The sequence below is a fragment of the Lygodium microphyllum genome, chromosome 10, assembly GCF_053477565.2.
Source record: "Lygodium microphyllum isolate KBCC chromosome 10, Lygodium_microphyllum_v1.1.10, whole genome shotgun sequence".
Classification (NCBI taxonomy): Eukaryota; Viridiplantae; Streptophyta; class Polypodiopsida; order Schizaeales; family Lygodiaceae; genus Lygodium; species Lygodium microphyllum.
The window spans coordinates 144,394,434-144,421,305 of record NC_141144.1 but is presented as its reverse complement, the minus strand read 5'-3'; the positions used below and the strand labels follow the sequence as shown (position 1 = coordinate 144,421,305).

Here is a 26,872-nt window from a genome sequence, read left to right as displayed (position 1 = left end):
TATTGTCTTTTCTTTTCTTTTCTCTCTCACTGGGGCAGATTCGCCTTTAAGTGGGAGGTTGTTGGGGGTAAAGACGCCTTCGCCTAGCCGCCTATATATTACTACACTAACAGTACCCGCCATTGCACACTGCAAGTGGCAGGCGTCCATCACAATCACTTATTCTTTATTCTTTTAGTGACTGTTTGAATAAAGAAAGGCCCAGCCACACATTGTGGTTGTTGGAGTTCCCACTTTGAGTTTCACTCTCTCTCTTGCTCTTGCTCTCCATCTGCCATAGCTCTCATCGCCAAGCTTCTTCCTCCTAGGTTCCACTTCCCTTTCAATATGTTGGAGAGTCATAATGAGTATGTTAAGTGCTTGGGAGAAGCTGCCTCTATGAAAATGAGTGCTCAACTTCATACTTTATTTGTTGCAATTTTGGTCTTTTGTTAGCTTGCTCGACTTAGCAAGCTACAATAAATATTTTTTGTGCCAATGGTAGAGGATCTTATACAGATTGCAACTACAATAGCACATGCATGCCTCTCATAGTGTTCTATAGCATGAGGCATCCAAGACAGCTTTGTTACATCTTCACGACATTTTACACCATATAGGGTGAGGACTCTCTGATTTTGATGGGTTGCTAGAACCTCATCAACCAAACTTTGAGCTAGATACTAACCCCCTTTTGCAAGATGAGTATGCATATGGCACATCGGAACAATACAATGTTTTTGAATCTATGGAGGCACTATGGAATGAGGGATAAAGAATTGCCTTTAGTGCAGCTATGGAAGCTATTGATCCATATACTGGGAATCTATCCTTTTTGGACGGGCTCAATGGGTCTGGGAAGACTTTTCTGTATAAGTGTTTGGTGCACAATGGTGGTCATATAGCATTGGCAATAGCATCATGTGGCATTGTTGCCTTGCTTTTATTGAGTGGTCATGTAGCTCACTCATAGTTTAAAATCCCAATATCATTAAATAGTCAATCCACTTGTAGCATTCATGTTCAAAGTGATCTTGCTCAGTTGTTAAGACAATTGAGCTTTATTTTGTGGGACTAGGCTCCTATGACCCATCGATATGCCTTTGAAGCAATTGATAGAACTTTAAGAGATGTTATGAGTTATGATAAGCCATTTGGTGGAAAGGTCGTTTTGTTTAGAGGGATTTTAGGCAAGTCTTGCCAATTGCAGTAAAAGAAACATGTGAATATATTGTTAATGTTGCACTATGTCACTCTCATTTGTGGCATTGTGTAAGGGTGTGAAGGCTATCTAGGAATATGCGAGTGTCAACAGTTGGTATAGTAGTGGACAATGTATTAATTTGTTGGATTCAAGGAATAGGGGATGAAGTGAGCATTACCAAAGACTATGATAGGTTGTCTATTCCACCAGGCATGGTGTTAAAGAGACACTCTATCAGAACCTTGATTGATAGTGTTTATAATGGCGTGTCCAATGTGGGTGACTATACATCATATTTCAGTGAGTGGGCTATATTTGCATCGCGGAATACAGATGTGGCTACTCTGAATGATCATGCATTGTAGTTGATGCTAGGGGAGGTTAAATAGTCTTATAGCAGGGATTCGATTACAGAGACAAATAACTCATTTTGTACTCTGTTGAGTATTTAAATACATTAGAACTTGGTGGATTTTCACCTCATTTATTGTTGCTATAGATAAATGCTTATGCTATTCTTATTAGAAACCTAAACCTAGAAAAGTAATGGTACACAATTTATATGTAATACTTTCAATAGAAAAGTGATAGATGTTGAGATAATAACAAGGACAAATATAGGCGAATGAGTTTTTATTCCTAGGATTACTTTTATTTTCAATGCTACACAACTGCAATTTACCATGAAATGGAGGCAGTTTCCCATCTGCTGATTGGCATTCATCATGATGATTAAAGGCATAGGGATAGACTCTAGGGCTTTATTTAAGAGTGCCAGTATTTATGTATGGTTAGTTGTATGCTACATTTTCAAGGGCAAAACCTTCACATGGTGTGAAAGTCTTGCTGAGATGAAAATGATGGGAATATGACCACAAGCATTGCATACAAGGATGTAGTTCGGAAGGTGTAGTGATGGGCATTGCTTTTTCTATTGAGATGTAGTTGTTGACAACCATGTAGAATCACTAGTTTGGCATATGTGCGAATTGCTTTCCATGCCATATTTGGTTAGCATATACTCTTTTGAAATTGAACTATTTTTCATGTTTCAACAATTATTTGACTTTTGTAGATCCCTACCCTAGAGTGGGGCTATTACCCGGCGTGTTTGACTATCAAAAGGAGCTACACTGCATATTGTGTGCAATAATGAGCGATGATATCATAAGAAGGATGTTTGCAAGAGTTGTTGAGCATTTGCATGATGATATCGATATAGACATTAAGCTCCCAGTTTTTATTGAAGTTGTACATTGTGGATACACACAATGTTTTCAGGTGCATATGTGTGAGGTTGACCACAAGAAGAGATTTCAATGCTCTCATTCTAATAAGATACCGAGGCATTGGTTTAAGTATGGGTTCAAGGATTTGGGTTGTTTTGTGACACTACATCAACGTATGTTAGTACCTACTGAATAGTTCTCAAAATTTCTCCCTGATATTGCTATTTTTGGAATGAAATGATATTTGTTAGTTATTCTATGTTTTTATATTGTGATTTTGTTCAAATGTAGGTGCTAAGAGGTGAGATAAGACTATCCCATCCCCCGTGTGATTACCAGCAAAAACTATGGAATTGATCCCTGATTCAGCTTCGCATGTTCTGCTCGAGGATGAAAATTTCACTAATGATTCCTCAAAGAAGAGAAAGCTCTGTTTCTGTTAGGCTCAGTGGGGACATTGTCTTTTTTTTGTTGGGATTGGCAATTGCCTATAGTACTTGGAAATAGTCGAGCATGTGTGGATAGAAAGTAAGATGTCTGAAACTTGGCCTTCGTGGCTTGCCAATGGAAAGTAGGATGCCTTATCCCTTCTGTTCATGGCATGATCACTGGAAAGGGGCCAAATGCACTAGATTAGGCTCTACTTCACCTATGAAGGTTCTACTTGGAGATAAAAACGATTCCTCAAAAAAGGAGGCACCTTCATTTTGATTAGGTCTCTTAGAGAGAGTCTTTTTGTACTGCTTGATCTTTGTTTCAATTGATCTATTTCAGTATAACAATGCTATTGCTAAATATAACGCGAAGCAAGCATGTGATTTCTTATTGTCGTGTAAAGATGAAAGTTTATAAGTATGGTGCATATGAGAGATTGTTTGTAGATATAGCATTTTGTGTTACAAAATTTATAAACTACTTTTGGTTTTAAGTTTGATGTGAGAGAGAGAGAGAGAGAGAGAGAGAGAGAGAGAGAGAGAGAGAGAGAGAGAGAGAGAGAGAGAGAGAGAGAGAGAGAGAGAGAGAGAGAGAGAGAGAGAGAGAGAGAGAGAGAGAGAGAGAGAGAATAGTTTCTAAATATTATGCGAAGCAGGCACGTCTTTTCTTACGGTCGTTTGTAGATGATATGATATGTATATTTGACGTTCTTTATTACAAATTCTATAAATTTTATCATGAGAGAGAGAGAGAGAGAGAGAGAGAGAGAGAGAGAGAGAGAGAGAGAGAGAGAGAGAGAGAGAGAGAGAGAGAGAGAGAGAGAGAGAGAGAGAGAGAGAGAGAGAGAGAGAGAGAGCACTGAAGTGGCCTAGTGTTCTGTGTGCGCAAAGCGTGCGCAGAACGCTAATTCCTATTAGGAGACAAGTTGCACATCTCGAATATGTGCCAACCAAAACATAAAGAATGAGATGGATGGTCTTGATCATCCCCACAACCATCTATTGCAATGTTGTCTTTGGTGGTAAAGTAATAATATTGTAAAGCATATCCACAACAAAATGCATACATTAAGAAAGCATTTACAATGCTTATGGTCTTCCTAGGAGTATATCTATAGCATTATGCACACATTAAGAATGTCTTTATGGCCCTTCCAAGAGCACTCTTCCCAAGGATAATCAATTCCTCTTTGCATAGACCATGTGTTGGGCAAATCTTCCTCAAGGAATGTCACTTTGGTGTAAGACATTCTTCATGTGAGACTATTTACCTCACTTACACTTGTTGCTTGAAGTTTATTGAAGGAAACTAGCAAGTTAAATCCCATGAATGGATATTGTGGAAAATACATTTTCTAATTTGCATGCACTCTTGCATGACCTTTAGAAAGATCCCTCCAAGAGATTCAACTTTTGGTTATGACGTGGATATGGATAGGTGATCAAAATAGGGCCATGGAGTGATGGCTAGTCTTTACAACTTTCGATAACACAAAGAAGAATATGAGTGACATGGATGGCCATGGTGGGGTCAAAATAAATGCTTACCTTGAGGGGATGTCTTGAAATATGCAATAACATGCTTGAGCGGTGAATCAAATACTTATGTAACTTAAGAGAATAAAGCAAGTGATTTGCATGCTTGTATTAATAATGAATAACCACTAAGATTTAGAAATTAAGGAGTACAATGATGTGCATAGATGATCAAATGGAGGATAGAACATCACGTTTTGTTAAAATGAGGCTCTCAAAGCTTACAAATATTGGAGTACAATCTTAAGGTTCACATGGCAAAGATTTGGTGTAAGTGGATTAATGAAAGGTGATTAAACAATCAACACTCTTCACTTTGGTTGCTTTGCTTTAACTACTTTTTTGTGAATAACAAGTCAATGCTTCGAGTACTTTTTTGTGAATGACAAGGTAGGGACTCCAAAAAGGGAAGTTTTGCTTTGTTGAATCCTCACACAAGAGGGCAAATTTCCAAAACAAACTTGTACTTCTCTTTGTGAGAGGCTTCACATGTTAATGTACATAAGGACCTTAAGTATGGATTAAGGTTTGGTGGATGGAACTAACTTTGTATCCAGAGGTCTTTTTCCTTAGGGGATGGAGGATTGTGAGGATCTCCCTAACTTTGTGGCCAAAAATCACATCAAGTTGTGACTCTTCGTTCCTTCTCCATAGCCACTTTATTTGTGTTCTTCCACAGGGCCTTGATCGCAATGGCTTGAATGATGTCCCAAACTTGATCCCTGTGGCATCACTTAGATGTGATTGTACATATTTATTTGATAGTAAAATCGATTTTCTTCTCGTTCAAAGAAAGGTTTGTTGGATGGAGGAGAATCTCTAGAGAATGGCATGCATCAAAATTGTGTTCAATGTTATGTGGGGAGAATCTCTAAAGGCAGAATCTTGTTGGATTCTTGGGCCAAGATGCAGGTTTGATTCATACGTCCAAATTATTAATGACTTGGTGCTCCTGTCTGAGGAGGTTATACGTGGCGGCAACTGATTGCACCAGAACCTATCCAGTGAAAAACGAGAGAGGGGGCAAGTGGAAGGGGAAGGAGAAGCAGGCGTGGGATAAACGTGGAGGACTGGCAAGCCGTCGGATCCGGATTTGGACGGTGGAGATGCGTGCGGGGCCCAATGCCCTCTTTCACAATCATTAGGCGGTTCGAGTCCATTGTTAGCCACTAACTAATTGATAAATTCGGCTTATTAGCTTTTTAGAACAGTTAATTAGCCTGTGCCTCTCAACCCGGTCGGTCATTCAAATAAATCGACAAAATAATAAAAAAATAAATAAGTTTCATCATAGTTTTTGGTGCTGTTCCATAAACCCACTTCCAGCCTAATCCTTCCGGCAGCTGCACAGAGAGAGAGGGAGAGAGGCTCGGGAGACTCTCCTGTGTACATAAAGAAGCTGGTTCTTTTGATTAGAGAGGTTTATCACCAGCAGCCATGACGCGGACGGCACACAGCAGGACAGCTACCCTCCCTCGAAGGTGCATTCCTCTTGCGTTTTCTCTGTCACATTTTCAAAAACTTGTATTTGCAGCAATATCCATTGTGGCGAATTCTCTGTCTGGGAGTATGAATTGAGCTCCCCTGCACACTAGACTTCGATTGGGCACCCCTTGTTCAGCTCGAATGAGCCTCGGCACGTATTGGGTTCATTGAAGATAACATCTGCCGTATACATAATCTTCTCTCTCTGAGTATTCCCATCCGATTGGGAAGCTTCCTATATATGCCTCTGTTTACGCGTTTCCATGTGGTAGCATGGCCCCTGTTGCAGTTCACCAGTGCTCATGTAACCTTCTTCCCAGTCAGAACTCAGATGCTTCTTTCCTTCATCTGCGCTCCGGTGCTTGCCTTAGTAGCTGCTCTTCAATAAGGTAAACTCAAAGTTCTGGTTTGCTCTTTTAAACACACATATTGCTTCAGATAGGTTTTTCATATACTGCCCCGTCTTCACAGGCTCTCATCCTCTACATTACATCTCCGTGGTTCCATAACTGTTGGGCCCCGCTCCGTCCCAAAGAATGAGAATGCCATTATGTCAGCATTGAAGGTTGAAGCAGCTGTAGCTGTTGAGAGGAGAATTACTCATGAGGGAGCTGTAGCTGCAGCAGCAGCTGCAGAAGCATTGGCTTTAGCAAGGGCAGCTGCACAAGCAGCTAGAGAGGCTGCAGCTGTCACAAACTCAGGTATCTGGGACAGCACGAGTACTAATTTTCCTTCAGAAAATGATCTTGTCAGGATAGAAAGGTTGAGGCTTAGAGAGATGGAGACAAATCTTTTCGAAGATCCTGAAACAAGGTCTTCTGTTGATGATTGTACGGTTACATCACGCAATCAGTCAAACCTTTTTGATGATGGTGTGGCTTCATCAAGTGATCAGTCAAGCATACTGAAGGAATCAAATGTTGCAGACAGTGTGAAAGAAGGCAATGTGACAGTGTGTGTAAGCAAGGTGCAGAATGTTACAGCCAAATCAAAGCGACGAGGTGAGAGATTAGCAAGGAGAGGGAGAGCAAGTGCTAAAGCTGGACAGGCAGCTTCAGCAGCAGCAGCAGCAGTCACTGCTGCAAATTTTGATCCACCATCTAAATCATCAAGAAGGAAGGCCTTAGCACAGGTCTCAACGCCCGATCATGTCTGTTCATTTTTACGAACAACTGGCTCAAGGAAATCGAAACTTCTCACAATTACTGAAGAAGCTGAGCTATCACACAAGATACAGGTATTTTTCTTTGGCTCTTCTGTTGTTTAGTCTCATTAGCTAAATGTTATGGAGTTGCAGACTGCAGAGCCTTTCCCAATCTGCTTTTGATTCGTCCAGGACCTTATATCCTTGGAGTCACTGAAATCCAGTCTACACGAGCAAATAGGCAGAGAACCCACGCTAGTTGAATGGGCAAAGGCAGCAAAGATGGACGTTGGCACGTTTTCAGCTCGATTGCATGATGGAAGACAGGCCAAGGATAAGATGATAAGTTCCAATCTTAGACTTGTGGTGTCAGTGGCCAGAAAGTACACAGGAAAAGGGATGAGTCTAGAAGACCTAATACAGGTGAGGTTTTCCTTTTAAGACATATGTAGCAGCCCTTCTATCGGAAATGCAGTTGTTTAGCTTGTTTCTGTCATGTTCACGACGAGTATGCTTTGTAAAGACTATGAGAAGAAACATCTGATTTCTATAAAAAGATTTAAATGGTTCTTGAGGGCCAAGGAATATATGTCTTGAACACTTTATCTAGATTATAGATCGTTTACAAGAGTGCGAGTACATCAAGAAGAGAAGAAACATGGTAAAAGTGGAAGTGAGTGTGAGAGTGCGCAGCGGAAGAAGAACATGAACACAGAGGAGAGGAGAGAGAAAGCAGAGAATGAAGGAAGAAAGTCTGCACTGACTGAGATGAATGCTGAATACACTGGAATGGACAGAACAGTCCCTGCACGCAGCCCGGAGCGTCAGTGAGGGAACCAGGACAGACTGGAGGCAGAGGCAGCACCAATGCCGGAGACGGAGACGGAGGGAGCAGTGCTGTACCTGCAGAGAACAATGCTGGACTGACTGGGGGGGACTGCTATAAATAGCCCCCAGGCCAGCAAACTGGCTGACCTGGCCAGATTTGGCCGACCAGCCAGATCTGGCCGACTATGGCCAGATCTGGCCGACTGCCCAGAAAAATGGGCAGTCAGCACAAAAACAGCCCAGTTTGGGCTGGAACAAAACCAGGACTGCATGCTGAACAGAAAATGTCCTGACAGAGCTCCTCTGTCTCCTGTCAGACTCTGACAGGAGCTCACAACCAGGAGATGACAGACTGAGACTGAAAAAGAGCAGGCTAACAGTGAGAGCATCAGCTCTGGTAGCTCTAGACACCCTGTTAACTGGCATGTGGCAGATCTGTAAGAGGGGGCAGGGTCCTTATTTGTCTCATGCATAGTGATGGGAAATGGTCTTCTTTTGGTTTAGGAAGGTCAGGAATTTTAGCTTCTTCCTGTCCTAACCTCTGCTCTATTTCACCATGTTCTCCAAAGGGATGAAAACTCTTGCCCATCTCCTGTCCCATTTCCTGTCCCTTGTAACTATGGTCTGTCAGTAAGGCTCTTTTGGTGCTCTCTGGTAGCATTGTCTGTAATTGATATTTCACACAACGGTAAAACTTTGGTCATGGGCTCAAGATAAGGAAGTAGAAAATAACTAGGAAAGTGATGTTGTTGTACAATGATGAGTGCCATAGCTTGAAGTTCATTTGAGAATTCGTGGAGAGTTGAGAATCACTAACACTTAGTATCAAGAAGATGTGACATGCAGAAGCTTGGCCGTGGATGCATGGCATAGGAGGCGGGGAACACATGCTGCACAGAGAGTGGGGAACACATGGAACATTGAGCAAGAGACAGGAGATGTAGTGGTAAGCCATTACCCTCCTTTACTTAGTATGTACAGTGAATCATGGGTGATAAGGACCAATGAAGATTGATGTCCCTTATATATGATGAACCAAGATCCAAGAGGATCTTCAAATGGATTGTGACATTTGGACCCATTGTTGGCTGAATTAGAGTTCCTACTTTTATTTTGAAACTTGGAACTTGCTCAATTTACAAAATTGCAGAAAGGAAATTATTTTATTCAATAGGACAAAAGATTAGAAGTCTCCTATGTAAAGACATGTAGGCTCTGATCATTATCATTCATTCCACTTTGAGTGTTTTCTCTCCCCTTTCACACACTCATGCTAGTATGCCCTTGGGCAGTTTGCTTGTCCAACTGATCCACTGGCCATCTTGACGTATATGGCATATGATAGCCTAGGGAGTATTTCCTACATTGTCAAGTTGGGGGCCTCGCCCTTGGACCCTTGCTAGGAGGGTTGTTGGCTCCTTGAGACTCCTTAGTCTAGGCTAGCCCCAAACCCCATGGACGAGGGGCATTTAATAACTTGTCATCGGGTATGTACAACTACCTTCATTAAGCTTTCCCACTTGACCCAACGGTCAAGTCCACATAGGCCATCTCATAACCATTTGGTCTTTAAAGTTAGACCCCTTTTAAGTTTCTAAACTAGGAACCTTGCTAATGCCCAATGCCAATGATGGCTTTGCCTCATTTGGGGGCATTACAACATTTGGCACTTGGGGCTTAGGGAAGTAATCGAGAGGTGAGCATTTGAGTGACCTCCAAAAGCCCTATTGTCTAGCCATCTTACCATATTCCGGCACTCCTAGAGCCTGTGTTTTCCATCTAGCAAGTTGCGCTTTGTTGTTGTAGAGGACTGCCTACTAACGTCATCTCCCTTGGTTTTGCTATTTAGAGTCGTCATTGACATCCTGTTGCTAGAAGGTCCTTGTTTCACTCTCATCAACTGCTACTCACTTCTTTTATTGAACGGAGTCTTCGTTGACACCTTGTGACTTGCGGCTCCAAAGGATCTGCACATCCACTCCCTTATATCATAGATTCATATTCCCATTTGAGCATTGAGATCACTTATTATACCTCTCCCTACCAACCCTCTTCTACAATTATTGGAAGTCCGCCTTTGGGTGCTCCCTTGGTATATCCTTGGATATCAAATCCACCTCCCAACCATAGAGCCAAATGGGCTTGTCTTTATATCCACTACAGTAGCATAATTTGAGCAAGTGATTGCTAGATCATCAACATAGCGAAGAATGTATTTGATTCCCTTTGAAGTGGTTTTGTTACACAAGTTTGGGTCATAAGGGGTACAATTGTGTTCATGGGGTATGAGAAAATCATTCATCTTATGGAATCAAGAAGGATGGGTTTGCTTCAGCTCCTTAAAAGGGATTTTTGCAAATGAAAGACCTTATCTTTGTGTTCTAGAGGTGAGCTGGTGTTGAATGCCATGCTTTGTGAGAAATTAGAGAATTGGTAGGAGAAATGTGAGTGCGCAAGAGAAGAACACAAAAATAGAGAGAGAAGGGAAGGGGATGATTGCAATGAATGAAGAGAATGTAAGTGATAAATCTGCACTAGATCAAGCTGATGAAGAATGGCAGCACCGGAATATGGAGGAGAGCCCTGAATGTTGGAGTGTGCTAAACTTGCAAGAACGAGCGATCACAAACCAATAAGTGATGGCTATATAGCTAAAATCGGGAATAACTAGCCAATTGCTGATCAAACATGCAGTCAAAGTGGTTGACTTCATAAATCATACATAATGATAAAACAATGTAGTAGTCTCCCTAAAATGCTGATTGCCTCAAATCTGGTGTGAACACATCCTCAGGCCAATGGAAAAGAAATGCAAAGGCTGGAAATAAACATCAGCCAGTGTGAACACACTACAAGACTCATTGAAAGTGTAATGTACTAAAAAGCTCACTCTAGAATAGGTAGGAGATGGAGATGACAAACTGACATAGTAGAAGCTAACGCCCCCTCCAAGCTCCTTGGGGATTGTCTGAAGACCCAAAGACATCATGTGATGAAGCAGGGAAGCCTAAGATAAAGGCTTTGTGAAGAGATTTGTTGCATTGTCCTTCGTGGGACAGTAGGCCACCACTAGCTTGAAATCCACGGTTCATTGCCGAACAAAATGGGACTCAACCTTGATGTGCTTTGTGCGAGCATGAAACATTGGGTTCTTAGCTATAGCTAGGGCTCTCTGGTTATCCATGCACAAGTCAATGGTTCTTGTTTGTGGAAAGCCAATCTTCGTCAACCATTGGCAAAGACAAATTGCTCCCTGTGTGGTAGAACAACTCGTACGATATTTAGCCTTTGTAGAAGATAATGCCATGGTACCAGATGAAAATGGTGGCCATGATACAAGGGCTATCTAGGATGATATGGAAGAGGAAGAAGCAAAGGATATGGTTGTAGAGGATGAGGAGGACTTTGAATTTGGTGACAACTAGGACTTTGGTATATATTGGAGAATGTGCAGGTTCAGAGGGGTGGATGTCGTGGCACTATACAGACATAGTGTGAAAAACCTTGGAGTGTATCATCATCCGGGTTTCTTATCGATCCAGAGAGCCAATGCCATATTAGTCATTAGTGTCGATGTCCATAGTATGGTTGGCTTAATAATACGGGATTTTTGGACGATTCTAGCCTATTTTTGATATTTTGGATATTATTTCGAATAAATATCATGAAAATGTGTAAAAACCTTCTAGAATAGGGTGACATGCAAAAAGCAAGTTGTTTTTCAACCAATTTGGGAGATCTCATGTAAAAAGGAGGGGCTTTCGAATTTGTGCGGTACACAATCGTAGTTTTCGGGCAACAAACAGTACTCCAGATAGGAAGAAGAAGAAAGAGCGATTTGGGAGAATTCTAAGCAGGTGTCTTGGGGTTTTACCCTCTTTTGGAGCCAACGGAAGGATCAGAATTATGGCCTAAGCAGCAAAGAAGAAGCTAGTGTTTGGTGTGCGTTTAATCCTTGGAGATTGTTGATGAGTAGTCCCATACAAGGATTTTGTTTATCTTCTAAGGTTCTATCAATGCATAGTCCTTTGAATCATTGAGCTTTGTTTTATCTTATGTACCTCCTGCCTATTCTTTTTCTTTTCTTCTATCTTCTATTCTCTACTTCCTTCTCTCTTTGATCCCCAATAGATACGATCTTTCGACTAAACCCCTCCGACAATAGTATGGACACTAGCAATTCTTGGTCATGCCTTTTGGGTTACCAAATGCTCCCACAACTTTGTAGCAAATGATGAACGATTTGTTTTGTTTGTATTTGGGAAAATGGATAGTTGTTTTCCTTGGTGAAATACTCATTTAAAGTAAGTCATTGGAGAAACATGTAAATGATTTGCACATCATCTTATGTCTTTTAAGATGAGACTGGTTATTTACAAGACTATTTGAGGATATATTTTTTTGCACAAAGCTTTTGTACCTTGGACACGCCATCTTGGCTGATGGCATTAGGATTGACTTTGGAAACATTTAGTGCTCAATTGGCCTATTCCAGACCATTAGGCAAGTGGATTTTTCAACGTTTCACTTGATTCTTTTAGCTCATTAAGGGCTAAGCTAAGATTGTTAAACTCTTGATTGGTTTACTCAACTACACTTAGATCGTTGAAGCCTTGACCCGTTACTCAAACGTATCTAAAGCAAAAAAATGCACCTTAGTTTGTGTTGTTTGGACTAGTGGGCTGAATCAAAATTTAATGTTCTCAAACATTGAAATCGCTGGTTAAAACCTTGTGAGGTTCATTAATAATGACGCTATAGATGGTACCTTATACCAAGATTGGTGATCCATTGTGTTTGAGGGCTGTAAGCTCACCAAGGCCCAAACTTGATGCACCATTGAAGAGAAGGAACTGTTGGCAGTGATCCATGTGCTTAAAACTTTGGCATCCTTATTTGAATGTTGCCCAATTCATTATTTTGATTGACTAGCACTCGTTGAAATTCTTTCGATCAGCTTGAACTCTGTAGCTGAAAATGAGTTTGGTAGAGTTTATGCAGGAGTTTGAGTTTGTGTTTCGGTAAGGGCACAACCAATAAGGTTGCCAATGCCCTTAGTCGAATCCTTGAGGTAAGTGCTTTGTTCTTTATGGAAATCTTGATTGATTTCTATCTTGCTCTAAAGGGGTGTTGCCAAATAGATCCTCTCTTTGATAGGATTCACTGATTAGTCTAAGGTGGACCTAGTAGCTTGGAAAGCTTTGGCAGTTGGGATGCTTGAAAGCTAATTATTGAGAGAAAGATGTTAAAAAAGCATCCCATTACAAATGACATACTTTTACTGTTTAAACAAGGCAAAGTGTGTATGGCCAATGTGATGAGGATGATGTTAGTAGTGCACATATTGTGGGTGCTAGAGTGTTGATTGTGGGTGTCAAGACTGACAGTCATTCTGCATTTTGTTTTTATGGCGTTGCCATTTTGGCTGGCCAACTGCATTCATTGAACCTACAGTTGCTGGCCTACTAGTCTTCTTAATGTATTATTTTAGCCTATTTATAGGGTACTCCTCCACAGTTTGCCAATTATTAGATGCTTATCCTATAACTCGCTTACTTCCTAGTGGAGAGAGGGAGTTTGCTGCACTCTCCTGGCAGCCTGGTTGCACACTCTGCTTGTGCGATTGTATTGTCCTTGAGCCATGGTATATGGATTCCAGTTTTTTTGTCTAATTTCTCGGAATTCTCATGCTCTTGTTATTCTTTTCTGTTCTTTGTGCCCATTGCAGTTTTCATTGACAATGTCTCTCTGCTTTCGTTGCTCCACACTTTTTTGACATGGTATCAAAGCTTGTCTCTCTTGGTTCTGGTGCTGTGTGCTGCGTTTGACCCCTGTTTTCAGGTTTCTTTGTGTGCAGACTACTGTAGAAACTTGTGTTTGCTGTTAATCTGATCTGTGCAGGTCCACATGGCAATGCAGACAGCTAGATGGCAGTTTTTCAGCACCAAGTAGCCTGTTGCACCTTGCGTTTTTGCTGCCAGATTTGTGTTTTTGCTGCCTAGCATGCATTTTTTACTAGATTTGCTGGCGTTTTTGCCTTGACAGCTGACATTTTGTTGTTGTGCAGTTGTTTCCAACATTTTTTTTGGGTTTGTTTTTTTGCAGGCTTGATCTTCCTCTGTCATCTCCAGTCTGCGTTTTTAGAAAGTTTTGTGTTTTCAGCTTCATCTGGACATACTTAGAGGACAGATCACACGTCAGTTGTTGTCATCTCTACACTCTCTTCACATCTACTCTGCTCTGTGATTTGAATTTGTGGTATTGGATCGTGCATCAGAAAGTGCCCATCTTTCTCAAACCTCTCTTCTTATTTCATATTCTTTGCATCTCAACTAAATGGCTTCTCCATGTTGTAACACTGAGGATAAGGTTAAGGGAGCTGACTATCTCACTTGGAGTGCTCTCATGAAAGCTCAGTTGGTGCCAAAGTGTCTTTGGTACATCATTTCAAGCATGATCTTGTGTCCTTGGAGACCCTCTCCTATTCCATGTGATTGGGAGGAAGCCAACTATGAGTAAGTAGTTTTGATTTGGGATAGTGGCGATGCTTGTGCACACTCTGCTCTTCTTTGATGCATCTCCAAAGTGGTCCTTCCGGTAGTTATCTCCTATAGGACTTCTTTGAGGTTTGACCCTTTAAGGGTCAACTACAGAATATCAAGTTTGAGAGGATTGATACGATTTAATCATTCCTTCTCAGGGTGACACGAATATAGGATTAGCTTTGTAATCTACAATCTGCCCTTCCCAAAGTCATCTTGTAGGGACTGTTTTCGACAAGCTACCTCCAAAGTTTAATGGTGTGGCTAATGCCTTATAAGCTCAAACATTGGTGACACTTATCGGTTTTGATCATATGATCTCTATGCTGCTTGAGTAGGAGGCCTCTTTGTGCTTGTAGGGGAGATTACATCTCATTCTGGCGGCAATCATAAGACTTTTTGTCGCTTTAGAGAGGGGTGATAAGCAATAGAAGAAAAGTTAGTGCTATCATTGTGGTAGGATGGGGCATTTCTACAAAGATTGCAAGAAACTATTGATAGAGTGGAATGAGGAGGAGGAGTTGTTGTTCTATCTTGACTCACGATGTCTTCAGATTTAGACTCCTTAGGCCATGTGGTGAAGGCAAAGGCCTCCTCTTCAACTTTCTAGCCTTAGTGGTTGTCACCCCCTGTGACTCTCTAGTGCTAGAGAGGGAGTGTGAGAGCGTAGTGGTGGTGGGGAATTTGAGCCTCATCCATATGCAGGTGTGGTGGACCTAGGTTGTTGTAGCTTTCCACAACATCAACTAAGTTTGTCAGATTGAAATATTGGAGCTAGTTTTGTAGTCATGTTTGTCATGCAGAATCATCTTTGGCTTGTGAGCCTCAGTCTGAGGTCTTCCACAGTTACGGTCAGGTGTATTCACACTGTGTATGCAGCCATTTTCCAGCTTTGCCAGGGCTGGACAGCTTGTTTATTTGCGATCAGTCCTAGATAGTGCCATGTTAGCATTTTCGTCAGTATATATGGCTGGTCAGCCAGGTTTTGATGTGGCCGATTGCATATTTTTGTCCCTTTTCATTAGGTTGGCCAGTTTGGCTGATATGCTGCCAGTTCATAGCAGCCCACTTGTTTGGTGCAGATCACTTGCATTTGGTCCTGCAAGTTTCAGCACACTATGATGTTCAAGTCTCTCCTTCGTCTTTCGGGCTGCCTTCTGTCATTAGCATGATCTGATGCCCTCATTGATGCCTTGGGCTATGTGCAGGAATTGATTAATTATTGTATTCAGAATTCTTTTAGAGTTTAGTGTAGATTTTCTCTTTTGCCATTGTAGTTTTTCTCTTTCCTTCTCTCTCTGTGTTTGTGTTTCCTCTCCCATTGCACACTCTCACATGGTATCATCGCCCAATTGAGGACTCGGAGGTTCTACGAAGAGAACATACTCAACTTGCTGTTTGGAGCAGATCTGATGCGAAGAACATAGATTTTCTGTATTGTTTGGGCCTTCTACAAAGTGTGCGAGGCTTCTACAACTTCTCCTTGCAGTGTGTAGTTGATTTTCCCTCCATTTAGGCATCTCGACACCTAAATGCAAATTTTCTAGTGTGTTTGCAGGTTTTTAAAGATGGATTACTACTGGCTTGATGCTTTTGATGATTATGGAGAGGAGCTTCTCCCTTCTCTTGATAGGCAATCATACGAGTCAGACCGCCACAAAGAGCGACATGAAGATTGACATTCAGAGCCTTGTTTTCCCTTTGTTAGGTTGAGAAGATCGGAGCCCCCTTCACCCCCCTTCCTCCTCTCATATTTCACGTAGGCCTCGTACCTCCGGCCCTCGTATTGTCAAGATGGCATCTCTTGTTCAAGTGCTCGTGCCTCCTTCCCTACCAAAAGAAGACTGACTTGTTGGGTCGAACTACTCCTTTGGTCATGTAAAGTGGAGTGTATCCTCGACACCTTTGATCTTTGGGATTTTGTTACCACCCCTGTTTCCCATCCAGTGGAGGATCCTTGCATTGGTTCTACGAGGGGCCAAACCGCTCTATGGAATTGGCTCAACTCTAGAGCCCCATCTGTTCTTTTCATGAGCTTTATAGATTTTGTTTCATATCCATGTGTGTAGACTTCAAAGCACATTAGAAGTGTCGACAAAGTTAGCTTCCCTCTATCATCAGAAGACCTTTGCCCACTGCATCACTCTAGAGAAGAAATTTTGAGTGCTCTCAGTTGATGATTCCCTAGCTATACCGGAGCACATCTATCAAATGGAGGACATGCAAGATGAGCTTGCATCCCTAGGACAAACAATATCTTTAGAGGGTATGGCGATGGTCCTTACTCATCTACCATCTCCCAAGTATGATGTTTTCTACATTAGTATATTGATCTCTAGGGTATAGGAGTTGATTCTTTGAGAGGAGTTAGCATTGCTTGTTTGAGAGCATGAAGAGCACCTCAAGGAGATGGGAACTAATGCATCGAGCTCTATGAAAGCCTTTACTGCAAGTTCGGGAGGGGTCAATAAGAAGGACAAGATGACCAAGAACAAGAAGAAAAAGCCAGTTCACAATTCAGAGGCTTCCCCAAGCTTTAACACAGATTCAAAGAAGCCTAAATGCCCATACTTGGGGAGGGCACTCATCTTGAGAAGTGTTGAAAAATATATCCTCACCTTTTTCTAGAAGCAAAGGATGGCACTAATTCATTTGAGCCTTTCTCTTCCTCTAAACCAGTTGTTACCCATGAGTTGGTTTTCCTTGATATCAATGAGATGGAGGAGTTTTTTTTAGTGGTTGCCTCGTCTTTATAGAGACCTTGGCTTAGTGATAACGTTGTTTCGAGCCATATGACTACTTGAGGAGATTTGTTGTAGGATTGTTGACCATTAGAGGGTACAATCACTGTTGGTGACATCTCATCTGTGCCTATTAGTGGTGTTAGCACTTTGTTGTATTACCAGATCGTTTATTGAGCTTTGTCTCAGAAGTCCTACGTGTTCTAGACTTGGGCTTTCCACTCCTCTTTGTTCATCGCCATACTAGACTTTGTAATTGGGTTGTGTTCGTTGAGCAGGCCGTTTTTGTTGAGGATTCTTCTACAATAGCCATTTCAATGATAGGTTGGTAGGAGAAAGGGCTATACAAGCTCCATTTTCCTTCCCTTGTGCAGGGTCCTCCAAGGTAGATGTCTGTAGTGGCACCCCTTTCCGATTGTGCACCATTATTCTACAAGTTCCATCCCATCCCCCACCATCTCCTTTGGTGGTTCCCTTGTACCTTCCATCCCTTTTAGAGGGGAATGTTATTAGCGATCTCGCTTTGGATTCCGTGGCCCCTTGTGTTTTAGAGGAGGATTCCCACGATTGTGAGGAGCTTCTTTGCCGCCTAACTACATTGTTTTAGTGCTGCCTTCCGTCATCATCTTGATCTGGTGCCCTTAGTGACACCTTGGGTTGTATGCAAGGATTGATTGGTCCTCCTTGTGTTTAGCATTCTTTCGAAGCTCATTGTAGATTTCTTCTTCGATCGTAATCTTTCTCTTCCCTTCTCTCTCCATGTTCATGTTTCCTCTTTGGTTGCATACTCTCACAAGTTTTCCTTTCAAGTTCCTAATGGGCATTGGTATATGGATTTCATTTCTCGAGTCTATTCTATCTAAATTCATGTGTTCTTGTTATTCTTTTTTGTTCTTTGTGTTCATTGTAGTTTTTATCAGCAATGTCTCCTTGCGTTCGCTACTCCATAGTTTTTTGATAGATGAGTCATGACATGTCTAATGTAGGACACCTTAGCATTTGTTGGACTTTGGCTTTGGTTAGTCAGCAATTTTATTGATCACACATCAAGACTTTGGTTGAGTCTTATGTGCACAAGTGCGTGGAATGTCATCTTAATAAAGTCAAGGAGTTGAATTGCCTTGTATAAATCCAGGCCATGATGAAAATCTAGGTTGTGGTCAACTGATTGGAAATGGCTCAACGAAGATGATAATTAAAAGCCATGAGTTGGCCGGTCTCTTGGTCAAGCATTTTCATAAACTTCATCGTTTCTTCTCAATGAAGTAGTTAGTTACCATGATCCTAGGCTTGTTGGCCATTTTTGGCAAATGGTCTTTCAGAAATTGGAGACTTTACTATCTAAGCTGTCCTTGGAGCATCCTTCGAGTGATGGATGGACTGAAAGGACTTATCAAACCGTGGAGGATATGCTGTATGCATATTCTCTTGTAGACAATTCGAATGGGTGTGATAGCTTTTGCATATTGAGTCGCTTACAATAGTACTAAGCATTTGGTTATAGCACATAGCCCATTAATGTTGGTGTATATTTCTGAGCTGAAACCATTGATTGCTGCTATCGAGCTCAAACGAGTGAGAATGTAGTTCAAAGTGTACTTTCTACATGATGTATGAGAAACTTTGACGATTTCAAAGAAAAGCATTAAAGCAACCTAGGATCATGGTATGTTTTATGCTAATTAGAATCATACTTCTTGAGAGCTCCAAGAGGGCATGTGGATATGCCTTAAAAGTCCCAAAGGATTGATTCAATGACTCTTGAAAGCAAGTGTTGTACATTATCTTTGCAGTATTGTGGACCATTCCAAATTACCAAGAAGATTAGTAGTGTCTCTTATCGATTGGATTTACCCATGGACATCCAAATTCACCATGTATTCCTTCGTAGTCGTTTGAAAGAACAATCAAGACAAAGTGAATCGACCATCCCAATCATCAGAGCCCCACGATTCGAAGAAATTCGTTGTTATGTTCCACCTGAACCCTGATTGATTCTTGACCAAAATACAAAATGATCCTGTTGGAACGTTAATCTTGAATGTAGTCAAGTTGAAAGATCGCCTTGGCAGGGCTGAAGCAATATGCTAGTTAGTATGCTCATTAAAGAATCATTTCCTCACCTCAAATCCTTGAGGATATTGCTCAAGTCAGCAACGGAAAAATGGTTACATCCTTGGACATCTAGGATGGGCACCCGCTACGTTGGTCCAACCTTGAGTCTTGAGTGACTTTGTGTGAACACACTAAGGGCAACAGGACGAGGGCAGTTGACTCCTATTTATAAGGCTCAAGGTGTGCACATTCATTGTGTGATCTCTACTCTTGGACTTTATGCCCAGTGGCCATTGTATTCGCAAGCTTGGTTTGTGTGGGCTGGTGGTATGGGACACTCTCTTGGGAACACGAGTGTGGCTCAATATGCTGCTAGCGCCAAGCTGAGGGGTGACCCTGTTTGGCTCTATTGCTAGGATATAAGTTTGATGTCCAATTCCCTATGGTTTCTTTGTTGTGGGCAAGGATTGTGTTGTGTTTTGTTTGCAGGTTGGATCTTGGGGGGTGTTTCAAGTGCAGTATGCATGTGTGGGGATCCTGGTAGAGGATCACCAAAGGGCTGAGTGAGACTCACTTGCGAGTAGATGGGAGGTGCATAGTGTTCCTTGCAATGCAACACTAGAATGTGTGGGTGGTATACACTTGAGGAGTGGGGAGCTGGCTGCGCTGTTTCTGGCTCCATCTTTGGTAGATGATATTTAGGTGTATATCGTGGGTCTTGACTTTGCAACCTGCATTGACTGGTAGCTTGGCGACTCAATGGAAAGTCTTTTTCTGGTGCGTATTTCTTTGGCAGCTTCATTTGATCATATTGGGTTGGCTTGGCAGGTGTCCCCTCAAGGGATGCTAGCTTTGGCTCCTTTTTAAGAGAAGTTGGTCATTTTCAAGGTGTTGATGGCTCTTCCATTGATTTACAAGTGAAGACTCTACAGCTCTTCTGTTGATGTTTCAAATTTCCCTTAGGACTCGATCCTTGTGGCTTGTGGGGCAAATCTATCTTGCTCTTTCATATCAACAAATTAGAGATCCAGTGCTCTATCCCTATGTTTTTGACTTTCTATTTGGCTTGCTAATGATTATAATTGCAAGAGAGATGGTTTCTTATATTGCCTTTTTGAGATTGTTAGCCAATGTCTGTGTGATTTCTGCTGTCATTGCATGGGAAACGTGTGCTGTTTATTAATTTGCTATCTTTTTAATGTGTGGCTGCTGTGGTTGAGCTATTAAAGCAAGGCTATGCCTTCTTTACTTTTGCTTCATATTCTGCACTTCTGCTTTCCCTTTGGATTGCACCAACTGAGCTGGTAGTTGTGAGACAGTTTATTCAGATGACCGACTTTTTTTGTTATACTGGTTGCAGGAGGGAAGCATGGGTCTCATTCGTGGCTGTGAAAAGTTTGATCCTGGCAAGGGGTTCAAATTTTCGACCTATGCACATTGGTGGATTCGACAATCGGTCACAAGAGCGATCTCAGAACAGTCTCGTACTGTTCGTTTGCCTGTAAGGCTTTAATATACTTTTATTAAAAATTGCTCTTACATGCAACTATGCACACCATCATTCAGCGTTAGCATTTCATCTCACATTCAATCACGTTTCACAAAACTGTTCACCTTTTGGGGTCTGTTTTCTCCATAACTAGTATTGAGAACTGATCATGATATCTTTAATTTCAGTCTCATCTGTATGAGATGCGCGCTCGTGTTACAAAAGCCAAGAGAATACTTTTCCAGGAGTATGGGCATACTCCTCGTGAGAGTGATGTAGCAGAGCTGATGGGGATTAGTGTGGAGCACCTGAGGATGATTGTAAGATCATTTAAGCAATGTCGGTCTCTAGAGAAGCCTATTGGCAAGGATCTGGAGTCGACTGTAGGAGTAAGTACCGATTGCAGTTTAATCATGCCAATTAAACCTAGATTCATGTCAAGTTGGAATGTACTTGTTTGGTTGGCCATTACTACAAGCTGTCCTTACTAGTAGGTGTCTCTCTTGTAGGAATTAATTGCAGATGAAACAGTGGAGGACCCGGTGAAAAATATCACCAAACAGCTGTTGAAAAGAGACTTGAAGAGGGTATTGATGACTTTAACACCTCGTGAAAAAGATGTTGTGACAATGCGGTATGGTCTTGAAGATGGTAAGATGAGGACCTTGGAAGAGATAGGGAAAGCTTTCAATGTCACAAGAGAGAGAGTTCGCCAGATTGAGACCAAAGCAATGAGAAAGCTCAAACAGCCAGAACGGAATGAAGTACTGAAGGGTTATCTGGACAGTGACTCTATGTAACACATGCAAGTAAGTAGCTGTTCGAAAGCTCTATTGTGAAGACACGCATCTTGCTGAATATGGGGATTTGAGCAAGACATTTGGGGCCAAGAACTTTTTGCCTCTGCAGCCTCTCTTCCTTTACTTGCCCATCCACTTTTATGGGATCCTTGAATGTATTGAACCACTGTATTAAGCTAATTTGCAGTTCCACAGATTTGAGCTGTGCCTTCACCATGATATTTATGAAATGAGGATGCAGGTGCTCAAGAGTGATTGAAGGATTTGAGGTGGGTTTGCTTCTTGCAAGCATGAATCGCTCTCATAAGGTTTGAGAATGGAGTGATGTGACGACTTGAAACACGGCCCCATAGCGCGAGCAAATGCTACAAAATGACTATAGTTTAGGCCCCAAGCATGCATCCTATGTATGTTTGATTATTGGGCATAGTTGAGGCTTGAAATTTAAAATAATGAAGGTTCTCTTAAGATGATGTCCTTGCCAAGTTTTGATCTAAAGGCAAAACAAGGCTTGGATATGTTGCCCTTTCAGTACATGGGAGTGAGTTGGGAGTAGAGGCTACATTCTTCACACAAATAAAGTTCAAGTAAGCATATTTGCGGAAACTGGCATCTACGAATGTGAAACTCATTTATTGTAATACGGCTCGATAGAATGTGACCACGCTAGGTGGCATGTCAAGATTAAGAACACACAGTTAACATGCAGAATGGAACCTTGATGCAATGACAAATTACAAGGTCATAACTTTTTAAATGTCTATGGGTATTTCATGTAAGAAGATACATTCAAATTAAACTGTGCTTGATGTGGTCCATGTGGTTGCTCTAACCATGAGTTCAAAGGCAAATTAGATTTATCTAAAAATGTCCAACTAATTCTTCTTGGCATGTCATCAAGTTGAAATTACTCATGTTGACTCTCAACAGGTGCAGGAATGAAACCATCTCAGATCATGTGCAAGAAGGCAACTATTTAAGAGCTCTGTATCTACATTCAATCATCGTTCTAATGTCTTTAATTCAAGTTTGAAGTGTATTAAATTGGTTTAACTTAAGCTAGGTCTCTCTTCATGAAGTGAGTGACATGTTCTTGTTTCCACGAGCTCGCTTATACTAGGCAATAACTTGGTTTCTAAAGTTTGGATTGAAGATTGCATGTCTCATTGCTTTCTCTAGTACATTTCATACTTCAATGCCAACATGACTTGCATGCATTGCAAAACCAATTCGGTTCATAGAACGCTCCAATGTAATTTAATATGCATATATACCTTGGAGTATTCTCTTAATAGTGCATTGGTAGAGATCCCTTAATCTTTTTTGTATTACCTCTACCACACTAGGACTCATATCTATGTAAGAGATCTACTTCTTGCATTCAAACCCATCCCCTCTTGCCATATATCCTTAAGGAAGCCTTAACAATCGATTGCTTTTGAAGCGGTAATAAAGTTGTTCATCAAGTAGATTTGAGGGATCAAGAAAGCAGAATCAAGTCATTCATTAATTTTCCCTCGAAATCAACATGTCATCACTGAATATTCTTGAGATACGCCCAACACAAGCAAATACTACATAAGGCCATCACCTCTTGATGCTTCAAATATTGCAACAACAGCAAAGGGGCTAGGATGGGTTAAGTGAGGGATAGTGACCCTAATCGGTTGCATTGTTTGTGGGCGAATTATACCATACAAAACCAAAATCGGATTTTGAATCCTAACCTTAATAGCTTATTGACAGTGATGACATTCTACTGCATAATCTGAAGCTTTATATTTAGTTAGAACCAATTCTTTGTGTGTAGGAGTTGTGCTCATGGTGGCACAGATGCAGAATCAAAGAAGTTGCGGGACCTTTAAAGGACCATTGTCTTGAGGCACATTTGGGATATATAGATCTCCATATGCCATCTTGGGATTAGGGATGCCAATTTCCAAGCTGAATTTTAGAGCTAATGAGGTAGGGGCTTGTAAAAGGTGGCTAATTTGATTGTCAAAATAAACCCTTAATTTGACAATCATACTTATCCAATAAATAGGGGCCTTGAGATACGGGGCTATAAAGTGTTTAAATGAGTATTAGTTCCTTAAAAAAAAGAAGAAGATAGGTGATGCTCTCCACCTAACATTTATGCCTACAAGGGCCTTGCACTTTCCTAATAAAAGTACCTTAGGTGGGGCGGGGCCTTGTTTCTTACACTAGCTTAGCAAGTTGGTTTGCATCTACTTTCCAAATGGGAAAATACTTGAGTAGGCTATTCTATCCTCTCCAAATTGAGTACTATCTAATTCCTTTATCTAACTTTTAACATCCATCTCCCGCAAAGGGCCTCTTAATTTTCCTTGCAAAGGGAAATTGAATGTTTAAAGTTAATGCTTAAGTAGATCTTTAATTAGATGGAAATTTATAAAAGTGATTTGTAAAAATCTCTACTAAGATATGTGCTGACTATTTAGAGGGTAAGACCACCATGGCATAGTCATTATCCAAGACAAAGAGCATAGAATCCAAGGGAGGCCTTCTAAGCATAAAGTATAATGGTGCTCACTTTTGTTATATTATGCAATATTTTCCAAAGAGATTACTTATGGATTCACCATACTTTAGGAGTGTGTTTCAAAACATGTGAAATATGCTAGGGTATGTCAGGGTACTATAATTTTCTGTATGTTGGTAACATATTATAGGTGTTGGTTTACCTTTTGATCCTACTTGACATTTGTAGCAATGTGCCTTACTCTTTGAGTATAGATAAAACATTTCACAATTATGAAAAATCTTATGGGGAGTTTGTAATGTATGATCACTTTGTGATATGTAATCAATGCAGCCCATGAAAGTAATGGTCATAAGAAAGGAATCAAATTAAGTGGCTAAAATCTCTGAATTGATGAATTTTGGTAAAAGACATAAGACATATGATCCCCCAAGTATCCATCAACAAAATATAGGTATATATGCATCCCAAGAAGCATATACGAGCTCCAAACATTGAAGATATTGCTGTCCCTATTTTATGACAACATGTTGCCCTGTATGCATAGTTAATAGTTGAAGCTCAATGACTCAAAGCCAATGCTCAATGTTAATGGTCAATGTTGAGAGGAGTGGTAAACAATGCCAAAGCCTTTGTCCAATGCGAGGGAGTGGTTGAGCAAGCACGTGCTTGAAAATGGCCATAGCTGAAAAAACGTTTTTGTATTTTCAGTCCTAAATACTGAGCTGAAGACTCCATGAAATAAGCTCAATGTAGGCTCGAGAATGCCCTAAGATAGCCCCAATATGTCCCGAGAAGTCCTAGAGCAATGAGAGCTCAATGTGAACCTCAAGAGGTGGAGCTATTTGGCTGCCAATGGTGAAACCCTGTTGTAAGTAACTCGAATGAGAGCTGAAGCAATGTCGGATTGAGCTCAAGCTCATGGAGAAGAAGGCTTTGATACTAGTTGAAGGGAGTGGAAGCAAGAGAGGCATGAGCTATGGTGGATCAAGCAAGAGAGCAAGAGAGAGAGTCTCAAGATGTGGAAACTCCAATAGTCACAATGTGTGTGACCAGCCTTCCCTTTTTTCAAATGTCATTGAAAGAATAAAGAATGAAGTGATAGTGATGGGTGCCCACTGCCTACAATGTGCAAGTACAAGTACTGTCAGTGTGGTACTACATGGGTGGCTAGGCACAAATGCCTTTACTCCCAACACCCGATCCAAGTAGTGGAGGAAAAACAAGGTTGGGAAAAGCCAAGGTTTGGATTAGTTTCAATAAATTGGCTCTCTTACTTTGAAATATGGTGTTTTACAATGGAAATAAGCAGGAGTTTACTAAGGTTGTACATAACTTATAAGAAAACATGGTGTGAGCATGGTGTAAGAGTTCTATCATACATTACATGGTACATACAAAGTTAAGTTCTTAGAAGTATATAAATTGTGTAAGGTATTCTGGATATTTTTAAGGCGTATGGGCCATACTTTGCAAAAAAAGAAAGCATTAGTATTTGGTCCACACAAAGGCATGAAAAATTCACATTAGATAGTGCAATGGGCATAAAGAAAAACCGATCATGATGGAGGGGCAAATGGTAGCAATCCAATGATCCAATTTTGCTATTTTGGTGGTACATGATCATAGTGGTAAGATAAAGCTCAAATCTCACAAAAGAAGGCAAATGAGAGCATTGATGAATTGGCTATTGCTGCAGACACGATCAAATCACGTCATCCCACCAAAAGAGCATGTGCATCAAGTGCCAAAGAAAACCATGCCAAGTGGCTAGGAACAAGGGTATGAGAAGGCATCAAATGGATAAAAAAGGAGCCAAGATAGTAAAATAAAGAATTCATTCAATATGAATGTAATTTATTTTCTATTGGCTATTGCTGCAGACACGATCAAATCACGTCATCCCACCAAAAGAGCATGTGCATCAAGTGCCAAAGAAAACCATGCCAAGTGGCTAGGAACAAGGGTATGAGAAGGCATCAAATGGATAAAAAAGGAGCCAAGATAGTAAAATAAAGAATTCATTCAATATGAATGTAATTTATTTTCTAAGAGAGAAAGAGAGAGAGTGCATCTTTGTGAATGAGTTTTAAAGTTTAAATCCTAAATACTAGGGTTTTACTCTCTATCTTAGTCATCAAGCTTCCAAATCTCTTGATGTACAAGAAAGATGATTAGGCCTAAGGTATCCTCAAAGAAGCTTCCTCTCAGAGCCCCATACATTGGAGCATGTCCTACCTTAGATGTATTTAACAATGGTACTTCACAGCCTACCAAAACAGACCATCTCCTTCTCAACCTAAGCTAGGTTCCTTAAGCTACCTCGAGAAGGGTCCTACTCACTATCCCCACAAGAAACACAAGTGGAGGATACGTTCAATGGCCCTAAGAGAAATTAGGAAGTATCAATGCTCTTTTGATCTCATCATTCCAAAGAATAGCTTCTCGAGACTTGTTTATGAGTTGTGCAAGACCTCCATCAAACACAAAGCAGGATGTGGCTTTTGGCACAAGGTTAGGATAAACCTAATTGCTTCACAAAAGAATGTCTTCATGCTTTGTAGGGGCTTGTAAAGGCTTTTTTGGTAGACTTAATGATTGATGCTCAACATTGCGCAATACAGTTCCAATCCAATGAATACTATTTGTAATGTTATATTTTTTGGAATAGTAATGCATAAGACACATGACTATATCCCATTGCAAAACTGTTGTACCAACTTAAAAGTATGAATAAGTTTTTACTCTTGGCCTTTGCTCTTAACTTTAATGCACATCTTTGCTATATTTTTACTAGTTAATTAGAATTTTTGCTCTCCTTGTCAATTTCAATAAGAAAAATATATTAAAATTTGTCATTTTTTATTGCACACTTTACTCTTGATGTCTTTGTACAATCTATA

The 26,872-nt window shown here is 40.9% G+C and overlaps 1 protein-coding gene across 1 annotated transcript; it reads left to right on the top strand.

The window, feature by feature from the left end:
* The first annotated feature begins 5,667 nt into the window (after positions 1-5,667).
* LOC148030650 (uncharacterized) lies at positions 5,668-21,696 on the top strand. Its single transcript, XM_087686997.1, has 7 exons — positions 5,668-5,863; positions 5,978-6,256; positions 6,339-7,104; positions 7,204-7,434; positions 20,538-20,678; positions 20,855-21,055; positions 21,176-21,696. Exons 2-7 carry the CDS (start codon positions 6,141-6,143, stop codon positions 21,464-21,466), a joined length of 1,746 nt encoding a protein of 581 aa, XP_087543123.1. The 5' UTR covers positions 5,668-5,863; positions 5,978-6,140; the 3' UTR covers positions 21,467-21,696.
* The last annotated feature ends 5,176 nt before the right edge of the window (positions 21,697-26,872 follow it).